The following is a 12,382-nucleotide window of genomic DNA, read 5'->3' as shown; positions in this document are numbered from 1 at the left end:
GTGGTGGTCCATCAAGTACTAGTACAGGTGAATTTGCCTTGTTAATCAAGCAAACCCTTAAAATTCCTTCTCTCTGCAACATTCATGGCTAAAGTATCATGATCACCACTCCACCTCAATACCCATGTGAGTTCTTATCATCTTATATAAATATATATATACAAGTTCTACTCTATTAATTTTTATTTTTGCTCACATAATTAATCAAACGGTAATTTTTCTTGATCTCTTCTTTTCTACTCAAAGTTTACTGCCATCTCTCAACTAAAACTAATATTTTCAACCATGTAAAACTTTTTTTTATTTAAATAAATAAATAAATCAACAGAGATGGGTTTTAGGGGATGCTGGCAAGGCAATAGCTTTTGAAAGTGTGGCTTAAGTAACAGCTGTGAAGGCCGTTTCTTGCCTTTTGCTTTAGTAGTAGTCAAGAGACCTTGAGTGTTGAGAGAAAGAGAGAGAAAGAGAGAGATTTTTATTTTATAATTTCTAATTTCATTTTTTTCCCCCTTTCTATCCTGTTTTCCTTCTTTCTTTCTTTGTATCTTTGTTTCTTTTGTTTCTTTCTCTCTCACACACACACAAACACGAACCGCCTATACTACTAGTAAGCTGCTTAAATTAGCAAAGGGCTTAAAAGTAGGGGAGGGTCAAGGGGTGTGTGTAGTGTGTAGGCTTGAGGTTGAGGGGCAACTTTTTCTTTTTCATCAGCAGAGCAGCAGCAGTCTTCAGTTAAAGTAAAACTGAGAGAGCAATTTCTGGTGTATTTTATGCCTTAAAGCAGGTTTTATAGATCAATCCCTCCTGTTACAGTTTCCTCTTTTCCTCCTCCTTGTTCCTCTCCTCTCCTCTCCTCTCAAACCCAGTTTCAAAATTTTTTATTTTCTTTGCATTTTCTCATCTGGGTTTTCCTCAACGTTCTTGTTTTAGATTTGATTTGCCTACAAAAAGGTCACTTTCTTTATTCTTGTAGGTATTTTGGTGGGGGGAAAAAAAATCCCTTGGAATTTACTATTTCATGATAAATCTCCAAAAAAACCACAACAAGAAACTGTAATTTTTGTTTTTAATTTCCAAGAATATATACTTATCATGGCTTATGGTTTTTTGCTGTGTAGAGGGAGGTAACTGGGATATGAGTATCAGCTGGTTGTTGTATGGAGAGTCTGATTTTTATTTCGTTGAATATTATTATTACAAGAGTTTGAAAGAGAGAAGCAGATAGCGTCTGGTTTTTTTGCGCACATCGAATACTAATAATAACAATAAGCTATGAGTGGTAGTAAGAGTAATTTGGGCACCAATATCAGCAGCTCTGATCTCATTGATGCCAAGCTTGAAGAACATCAGCTGTGTGGATCCAAGCAGTGCCCCGGTTGCGGACACAAGCTCGAAGCAAAGCCGGTACGGGAGTATCATCCTTCATATTCTTGCCTTCAATCTCAAGATTTTTCAAATTCTTTTTTTAGAAAAAATAAAAAATAAAAAATAAAAAACAAGAATCATCGAGGAAAAACAAGAATTATGCTTGCTGTTTTTATTCCATGGCTTATAGATTATATTATTAATTAATTCTGTTTATCAATGCTTTTTTAACCAGACCAAGTTGAGATTTTAACTTAAATTAAAGCTTCCTCTTTAATTTCTTTTAGGTTAGTCTTTTTTATTTTATTTTATAACTTTCTTATGTTGAATATAATTTGAATGAATTTTTGCAGGATTGGTTAGGTCTACCAGCTGGAGTGAAATTTGATCCAACAGACCAAGAACTGATAGATCACCTCGAAGCAAAAGTTGAAGCCAAAGACATGGTGAAACCCCACCCTTTGATAGATGAGTTCATTCCAACTATTGAAGGAGAAGACGGGATTTGTTACACCCATCCTGAGAAACTTCCAGGTCCCTTAATATTAATAATTTTTAAGTACAATTCCCACTATTCATATCAATATTGCTTAAAAAAATAATGAAGAGTCTTAATGAGCCAATATATAGCTAGCTGTAGCTTCTCAATCTTGTTTGTTTGTTTGTTATGACTTTTTTTGTTTTCAAGAGAGCGATCTCAACTCTAATTGTCTCACAATTTGTTACACCTAAGTCAACCTAACTTTGATTGTTTCTTCACACATTTCTTGCAGGAGTCACACGAGATGGCTTGAGCAGGCATTTCTTCCACAGACCTTCCAAGGCTTACACTACTGGGACAAGAAAGAGGAGGAAAATTCAAACCGAATGTGACTTGCAAGGCGGAGAAACAAGATGGCATAAAACCGGTAAGACGAGGCCTGTCATGGTTAATGGCAAACAGAAAGGGTGCAAGAAGATCCTTGTTCTCTACACAAACTTTGGGAAGAATCGAAAACCCGAAAAGACCAACTGGGTAATGCACCAATATCACCTCGGTCAGCACGAGGAGGAGAAAGAAGGCGAGCTTGTGGTTTCCAAGATATTTTATCAGACTCAGCCGCGGCAATGCAATTGGTCTGAAAAGAGTGCAACTACAGGTGAAGGAAGCAGCGATCCTAATAGTCGAAGAGATAGTGGCAGTGGAAGCTGTTCATCAAAAGAAATGATTCCACATAGAGACCATGAAGTTTCCGGAGCTCAGGTTGCTGCTGCAATGTCAAGTTACGGCGCCATTGATATGCAACAGTTGAAATCTGACCATTTCAGTTTTGTCCCATTTAGGAAAAGCTTTGATGAGGTACGTTCATTTTGTTTATTCATACATTAATTAATCTTTCTGCTTATTTGCACTAACGTTGCTGTTTGAGTTAAGTAATTAATAAGCTTTTTAATCAAATCTTTTGTTGTCATACATATTTTGCATATATAAGATAAAAGTAAAAGGAAGGACTCAAAAAAGTTATAGGGTTGCTTTTATTCTTCTACTAGTTGCTTGAACAAACAGCATGCAAAAACCCTATGGACCTTACTTGATTATCTTTGTCAGCTAACTAAGTAAACTTTGTTTACCCGCCAGAAAGGTTACCACATGAATAATTAACCATATTAATTCAAACAAAGCAAAAAAAATAAAAATAAAAAAAATAAAAGAGAGAAAAAGATGTTAAAGCGAAACAAAAAGAATGTTGAAAATGGACTTGCTAGCAAACTGTTTCAATTCAAGATTAATGTTAATATGTATAGTTTTCAAATGCAGGTGGGGATAGGGGAGGCGTCTACAGCAAGGGAAGCCCCAGCACACGGCACGTGCGAAGATATTCGGGATCACCATCAGCGGCCGCATCATCATCTGGCCCATGATCATCGTCAACAACAGCAACAACATCAGCAGCAGCATCAACAACAACAGCAGCAACAACACCATACGCATCATCAGCAGATTGCTACCACAGCATTCCACATCAGCAGGCCTTCGCATCCAATCTCTACTATCATCTCTCCATCTTCTCTACATCACACGTCTATCATTCTTGATGAAGACTCTTATCATGTCTCCAGAATAATGCTTCAAAATGAAAGTTTCCAGGTACTTAAACAAAACCCAGTAGTATTCATCTGACCGTTCACATTCGATCAGTTTGACCAAGTAATTAATACACACAGAGTAAACTAGACAGTGTGGTATTTTTTTTTCTTTCTCTTTCTTAGTTTAGTACATTACACACCCAAAAAGAGAGGAAAGAAAATTAGGTAACAAGTGCCTCTAAGATTCTTGCCTAGTGGCAAGTTAATACTCACAACAATATTGGGGGCACCAATTCAAGTATGAAAGATTTTAAGTATTCTTAAGTGCGGTAGTAGAGGTCTTATCTTTAACTGATCGTAAATTGTTGAGCTATACTCTATAAACCTTTGAATTATATAATAAATTAATGAATTTACACTTCCAATGGATCCCACGTTGTAATATATTTGTAGAGTGAAAACCCTAATATATATATATATATATATAGAAACCAAAATTATTAACAAGTGAGGTTACATGCCAAGTGGCACTGTTGATTAGTGTCAGCTAAGTTGGGAACATGCTCTAAATTGTCTTTTCTAGATATCAAACCTTGCTGAAGACATGATGATTAAGATGTTAATTTTTTGTTGCCTTTTTCTAATGAATAAATGCAGCAACAGCAACAGCAGCAGCAGCAGCAGCAGCAACATCATAAACTGGGAGGAAGGTCTGCATCTGGTTTGGAGGAACTCATAATGGGTTGCACTTCATCATCAGATATCAAAGAAGTGAGTATCAACTTTTTGACCCTGAAATCCATGAACTCCTTGTCGTGCGTCATAATACTAACTAAGGAGAGTAAAAGGAAAAGCAAAGGATCGAAAAAGACAAAATATAAAAATAAAATAGTATCAAATTATTCCTTATTACTATTATTTTAAATTAAAGAGAGAAACCAGAACACCTTTCTTTATTTATTTATTTATTTATCCTCTTTACCTCTTTTATTCTTCTTTTGATTTTCATGTTTCGGTGATTTACTATATCATACTACACAGTATCCTGTAAAGGAATGTAAGTAGCTATCATATCTACCCTACACTGTACTGTCTTTCCAGTACCTCATAAACAAAATCAAATACAAAGACAAGCATAATTTGCTTTTCTGTGTACGCCTTTTTCTTTTTTTCCTTTTTTTTCACCTTTTTTTTCTGTGAAGGAGGCAAATGGTGAAGATGTTAAGTATTTTTGAATTTGGACGCTGATGGAATTCTTATTGGATCAGCAAATATAGGAATCTAAAGAATATATATAGAGCTAAACCTATACAAAATGTGAAACAACGAGCATAAATTGTTAAAATACATGAGGATCTTTATTCTTATTCTTTTCCTCGCTCTTTTGAACAAGAAAGATAATTAAACCCGAAACTTTGGTTTCAATTTCAAATGTAAGAACAGTGGAGAGGGACTAAAAGCTTTTTTCGTATGAATTGTTTAAATGTGTTTTATGAAAATAATATCTCCACAAAATATAAACACATGTTTATATATTTCTCTCTCTATCTCTCTCTCTCTCTTTTTTAGGCGTGTTTGAGTGTCTTCAAAAGAAAGTGGATGATAACTCATAAGCCCTTTTTCCATGCGTAGCATTGAGAGTAAAACACACCATCAGACAATTTGATAGTGGGAATAAAAAGAGAAGAAAGAGGCAACTCCTATATATAGATAAACCCTAACCCTAATTTTTGACATGCTTGTATTTGTTTGCAGGAATCATCAATGACAAACCTCACAAGAGGCAGAATGGTTGAAGTACTCCTCCTTCTGGCCTGATCCTGACAACCAGGATCATCATGGGTAGGCGCAAAATATAAAAAAATAGTGAATAAAAAAAAAACTTAAAAGACAACATTATTATCATCATCATTATAGTACTTGAAGCCAAGATGAGGCTGGCCATCTATATTTTGCTCTTTTTCCTTCTTTTTTCTCTTTGGAGGGGGCCCTGGCAAAGGTCTCATGGCCTCTCAAGTCTCAACTGAACTAACTGTACAAACAGTCCATGTTGAAAGAGAGGAGAGAAAAAGAACAAAAGGAGAAAAAGAAAAGAAGCCACAAAAGGCTGCTTCCATACTGACAAATTAGGAGGAGAACCAAAGACCCAAAGTAAATCCATCCCAGCTGCATGAAAATCATCACCATTATCATTACAACATCATCTTTATGCCTATTTCTTATTATTTTATTATTTCAAGATGTTTTGTATATTGTTTTTTTTCTTTTTTGTTCTTTTAAAGAGAATACCAAAGAGTTTGTGCAAATTGCAAGAAAAACATTGTTAATTGTGTTGCTTGTGTAGTCACTTTAGTAAATTATAGATATATGATTTCTTTTTCGATTGTGTGTTGCCGAATTGTTTACTTATTATCCCATTAGTCCCTTACTTTCTCCACTTAATATATTAGTTTGATCTACAAATCTTCACCTTTCAAATTACAAGATTAGATGAACTGGCTTGGAATCTTTATTCTGTATAAAATAAAATAGTGAAAAAGATGAAAAATCAAAAGATCGAGTAGTCCTTCAGTGGTTAATTATAGATTTTTGAATTATGATTACTTTTGTTCATATATTTTTTTAGGGATATATATAATAATTTTTATCGACATGTGCCTGTTTTCTTGTTCTCATTGATCTATCACATGCATATCTGCTGATTTATATATCCACAATTTTGAGGTAGAGATTTCTTTTCTTCTTTACATCAACATTTTATCATGGGTCAAAATTAATTTTGTTTTATTTGGTTGTTTCTGTAATTCAGAAAGTAATATATACTCATCTTGTTCTAGTAGTCTATAGGCATATACTACATGCTATGTAGTTGTGTGTGTGTGTGTATTTGAGGAGATTATTATACATTTGCTCTGAGAATAGCTTTTGGACATAAAGACTTAAAACAACACTTTAACTATCGAACTAATTTTTTTAAGTATGATAGCCCAATTTCATTGCACATGTATCCTCTAAAAATAAGTAATTTTTTGAGTTAATATTTATACATTTATAAATATTCATACCACCACCATTGTACAAACTGAATTGACAATTTTAATCAAAAAAAAAAAAGAGATTAGTTGTGTCTTATCAATATTCTTTATAGATTAATTAGTAAATATCAATATTTCTTCCTCTTCAGATTGGGCGCCTCTACTCACCTTTAATAAACAACTAATGGGTGCATGTCTCGTTAGCTGAAATGAGAACTCTTTTGGAGTTTGTATTAATGTTGGTGTTGGCCTTAATGAAAAGCAAAATTACTTTGGATAGATTGATAGAAAATCCGATGGGGTCCTTTTTCTACACCCCTCTAAGTGACTTCCTGGAAGGCTCTTTGTTTTTGTGGTTTCAAAAATGACAAATGATAAGACATTGCCACATCAAAACTTCATTTCTTACCCATTTAAGATTTAAAGTGAGAGTCTCTAATTAAATAAAAGATTAACAAAAGTAAGAGAGAAACAAAAGTGAGGAGCTTGGTTAAATTAAGCTTTTAACTGAAAACAATGGAATCTTTCTATAGTATTAACTAGAAAGAGTTTAAAGTTGATCTCTCTCTCTCTCTCTCTCTCTCTCTCTCTCTCTCTCTCTCTCTCTGTTTTATAAGTTTCTTGGGAAACTTCTTTACTATATGCTTTATTCTATTATAGATTCGAGCTTTTTCTGCAGTATTAATTATAGAGTAGTAATGTGCTTGCTTATCACATCAAGAGAGAGAGAGAGAGGAGGGAGGGAGTAACGTGCATATTATCTTTTCTTTCATGGGACGTGCATGAAATAAAGATAAATCAACAGTTAAGTGAGGGCAGCAGCTTCATTGTAGTTTCTAAAGGGAATAAAGAAATAGAACAAGGAATTGATGAGAAGACAAGAATAACCTTTAATCTTGGATTTGACAGTTCTTATGACTTATCACAAATTTTATTTTATCTTGTCATTTATATATACACAAAACGTGATATTCTTTACATATTCTTACCTTATTCTTTCAATTATTGATTTGTACTATATAGTATACGATATTATTCCCAAGCACATACCCATTGAGCTCATTCTTGTATCACAAAAGAATTATCAATGTCTTATACTAATTGAAGTAGGGGAGATGTAAAAGTGATTTATGCCATTTTGAAATTGTTTAGAGAATCTAAACACAGTGGTTTACTGATGCTTTAACTAAAAACAAAAAAAAAAAAAGGAAAAAAAAAAGAAAAAAAAGAGAGAGAGATCTTGTAAGAGATGGTGGAGAGAGTTTGGTAAGGGGCCAGGGGGAAGTGTCTCTTTCCACATGCAGTATAAAATAAAAAGGAACGACATGTCTTGTTCAACCTAAAAAGTTGATATTCAGTTCTTCCACTTTATAGAAGATTTTGGATGCTTTTTAAAGGAGGAAGAGTATGAATTAGCAGCAATTTTAGGGTTACTCAGAGTGCAGAGATTTGGTCCCGTAAAGAAGTTGCAAGAAGAATTAAGTAGTGCAAGGAGGAATATCACAACATGGCCATGCCAACTTTTTTAGATTCTTCCATATATCTCACGTACCTTGTTTTCAGATGTATAGCGATAGTAGTCCACCTTCGGCCCAGGCAAATATAATCGATCTTGTAGGAGAAACACTAGAATCCATGATAGGTAATACAAGTAATTATGAATTAGCAGCAATTTCAGACTGATTGCATTCACTAGCGACATGGGATATGGCTTTAATTTATGATCCTAATTCAATTTTACAAGAACCAGAATATGAATTAATTTAGATCTACGTTGATGTCTCGATGAACACTGCACTAGTCCTATCGCGTTAGCAAAAATTCATGCGAAAGTAAGTAAATTGTTAAAGCATTTATCCTTTATAATTTGCTTTTTCTTTTTGTATAAAAAATGTGAAAGAAGTAGATTACTAAAGTATTCGTTCATTCTTCTTCTTTTTTTTATCTTTTGTATTATGATAAGACATAACTACATGATTGGTCATGGCACAGAATTGGTGGAGCCCATTAAATCCCCATCGAAGTTAGTTGAATTTAGGAAAGTTTGGTGAGCATTCTGCACTTGAGTATGGATAGAGCCAACCATAGTGTTTTTTTTTTTTTTTTTCTTTTTTTAATCGATAATATTACAGTAATTAATTATTATTTTCCCATATTCCTATTTTTTTTTTTATTATGTGCTTTGCAAACATGGTTTTGGATCATAAGAATCTATGCAAAAAAAAAAGAAAAAAGAAAAGTCTTTTTTAAATTTAAAAATAAAAAAGCGTGTCACATGATATTATAAAATGTGCACATGTGTACAACATATAATATGTGCTCAAAATAAATAATCGAGTAATTTAATAAGGTTTTTAAAGAACTAAATATGATGGAAGTATTGCAATAACCTCCTTCAATTTAGCTTAGTAAACAAATTTGCTTCTTCTTTATCTTTCTTCTTTACTCCTTGTAATACTAATATTTGGATTGTTGTGTCGCGATTGGAAAGTCTTAAATAATTTTATTTCTGTTTTTTTTTTTTTGTAATAAAGAAATATTTCATTAATACCAGACCAAATATATTATATTAATTTAAATCCTAACACTGACAGCATAAAGCTACAAGATATATGTCACTGTACGCAATTGACTTGTTGAGGTCCAGGAAAAAATTGTGTGCACTAGGATACCATCACAAAGGACCAATAAAGATGTGACATAACCACTTGAGCTCCAATGAAATATCTCTTACACCCATTCAAACTATTATATCTACGATCATTGCTGTTTTAATAAAATAAAAAATAATATAGATTTTTCACCAACAACTATAGAACTTAATTTAGGTCTAGTAGTTGATGTAAAAAAAAAAAATTGTAACTATAAAATACAACTTAGTAGTATATATATGACTTTTAAATAATAATTTTGATAAAATAATAAAAATATTACAAATTTTCATAATATCAATGGTAAATTAAATCAACTTAACTTAAAAGTCACAACAGTTAGTGTTTACCAAATACTTTAGTACTATAAACATTTAATTACATATATATTATCCCAAATTTAAGGCGCATATTGGCACACATGTAATAAGAGAATCACCAAAAGGCTCCACAAATTTAACTCTTCAAATATCTATTTACTTACTTATGTGGCAAAAAAGAAAGTGAAAAAATATGCTATCCTCCAAAAGCTCTTCAAATTGAAATAAGTTAATATTGATAACTATTTTTTTTAAAGGAAAAATGAATAGCAATAAAAACACTTCTCTCTCTCTAATAAAAAATAATAAAATATAAACTGAAAATGGAGAAAGCACTCAACAAAATTGAAGAGAGATAAGTATTTCTTATTTAAAAAATCGTAATTTGAGTGTTTTCTGCGGCCTTAAATGCTAATGTACTTCTTCAAATAAAAAGTACAATTTTATTCAAGGAGTCTTTTGTGTTAGAAAATTATCCTTTGGTGAAAATCATAACCTAAAAAACTAGGAATATTGATATTGTATTACCTAGAATCAATGAACGAATATAGGAAGCGTAACTGAATCCATAGTGCTTAATTACTTTTTACAATTGTATAGTTTATCTTCTAGATCAACACATTATCTTAGAGAATTCTTTAAGTTTCTCTCTACACTCTCTATAATGATGGGATGTCAGACAAGAATAGAATTTTACATGTGATTTGTAGACCATAACCACTTATATAGATAAATTACTTGTTATCTCTAGGTATTCCTATTTCAACTTATTATAAAAATAGACTCTTAAGTCTTTACACATTGAAGGCCTACATCATATCAAATACATTAAAGGCTAAATTACTAAAAGCCTTAATAAATCACTTTTAATTAGATTTAATCTTATATGATAGTCTGCAATACATAATTATTCACATTTGAGCTAAATGTTGGATTAAGAACTCAACTTTAGATTAAGAATACAAAATTTTGGTGATGCTCTAAGGCTGGCCCAGTTACTACATCATACTCTATCATATATATTCTCTCAGTTAGAAACCACAAGCACCCTCAAACTCATATACTACTCTTTAATATTAATTTAAATATCTAAAAAGAATCATCATAAACTTTATCAAATTCATTAAAAATATATTGTCTAGCAACTTTATGGAATTAAAAATAGGAACCGGCACTCAATTTCTCTGATTCCATCAAATGTAATTCAATTCAATTGTTTAACTGCACTGTACAAAAAAAAAATTCAAAATATCAGTTAGTCGAACAAAAATCAATTTTAAGAAGAATTTAGATTCAATATTGAGCAAGCAAAACGCCTTCCATTTGCCCAAATTACACGTGAAAGGAACGATGAACCTGAAATGGGCTTTCATAAATTCCTTCGCTTCTTCAAAGGCCATGCATGCTCAGGTAGAGGCTCTTTTGTTGGAGAAAAACTTAAGTGAGTGGGTCTCATTTTGGAGCCACTAAGTCTCACTTTGATATCGAGAATATTTGGAGTAGCCCTTTCGACACCCTCCCTAATTTCTTATAGAACCCCTCTTTAATTGAAATTGTTTAAGTAATGATAAATTAATTCTTTTTTTTTTGTTTTGTATGAAAATTCAATTATACACTTAAATAAATTATTTTTTAACAATTTTTTATAGCCATCTCATTGCATAATTTATAATTATATTATAAAGTTTAATTGAAAATATTTATTTTAGAAATTTTTTAAGGATTTACAATAATGAAGATAGAAAATATATAGTAAGAAGAAAATAATTTAAGATTTTAGGATGTGTATACATTTTATAAATAAAAACCTAAAAGGAATACTCTTTATAGAGTTAATTTTTGGATTAGTATTTTATGAATTAAAATTGGGTATTTTATGGAATAAAATTCAAAATGATTTATAAGGATTTTTTTAAGGATGTTAAAAGCTCCACACCAAAATTTAATATTATTCAGTCCCACCATTTCCTAAGCATGCTGACTTAGTGTGCTCACTCAGTTCGGACCTGCTATTTGGCAACTCTGATACATCCTTGGTGAAATCCATAAATTTTTATTTTAAATTAAAAAAACCCATTAGGCGGGGCAATGGGTCGTGTTTAGGCAGTTTCGTATAATTTTCTTATTGTATTGCGGTTAAATTATATATTCTAAACCTATCCATTAACTTATCTGAGTCAAAATAGACAAACTCGGATCCAGTCATTAATATTATCGTGTTACCCGAACCAACCCATTTAACCCACTCTTTTTGGTCAATTTGAAATAATTATTCAAAAGAATTATTATATATTTTTAATTTAAAATATATAACAATTTATAAAACATGCTTTTTAGAAACATAATATCCAACTAAACAAAATCTTAATGTTCTTCATGATTAACTTGATCTAGTAATATCGTCCACAAATAATCAATAATTTAGTTCTAGACACCACTATCAGAGATTATAAATTTAAAGAGAAAAAAAATCATAGAAAAATTTTTGTGTTACCTAAAAAAGAAAAATACAATGAGTCAATGATGGTTCTAAAATTTTTGTGTTACCTAAAAATTTTACAATAAATACTTATAGTTTTTAGGATTTGTAATAACATTATATAATTAGTGGATTTAAAGCTAATTTATTTTTTTCACATAATATTAAAAAAATAACTAACCTACTTTTTCTTTGAAATTTTATAATTTAAGTTATTGAATTTATTAAACTATTAAAATTAAGGGTAATTGGGTTGAGTGAAATGGATTTTAATGCTTAAATTAAATATAGGCCAATGAGTCGTGTTTGGGCATTTTCATGTTGTTTTCTTATCGTATTGTGTTAAACCATATAGGGAAATTATTATTCATATACCTTATATTTGCTATGTTATCAAAAATACTACAACACTTTGAGGGTGTATCAATCGTCCACCCTTAGTTGACAAAATCTATCAGCCGACCA

The 12,382-nt window shown here is 31.5% G+C and overlaps 1 protein-coding gene across 1 annotated transcript; it reads left to right on the top strand.

The window, feature by feature from the left end:
• The first annotated feature begins 946 nt into the window (after positions 1-946).
• On the top strand, positions 947-5,637 carry LOC18056144 (NAC domain-containing protein 75). The gene is given in 8 exon segments (XM_006451283.2): positions 947-969; positions 1,119-1,404; positions 1,719-1,899; positions 2,139-2,704; positions 3,164-3,493; positions 4,090-4,203; positions 5,188-5,205; positions 5,207-5,637. Coding segments are annotated over 7 exon segments (1,413 nt in total). The 5' UTR covers positions 947-969; positions 1,119-1,272; the 3' UTR covers positions 5,279-5,637.
• The last annotated feature ends 6,745 nt before the right edge of the window (positions 5,638-12,382 follow it).

The sequence above is a fragment of the Citrus clementina genome, unplaced genomic scaffold (assembly GCF_000493195.1).
Source record: "Citrus clementina cultivar Clemenules unplaced genomic scaffold, Citrus_clementina_v1.0 scaffold_1, whole genome shotgun sequence".
Classification (NCBI taxonomy): domain Eukaryota; kingdom Viridiplantae; phylum Streptophyta; class Magnoliopsida; order Sapindales; family Rutaceae; genus Citrus; species Citrus x clementina.
This window is presented reverse-complemented; position numbering and strand designations above follow the sequence as displayed.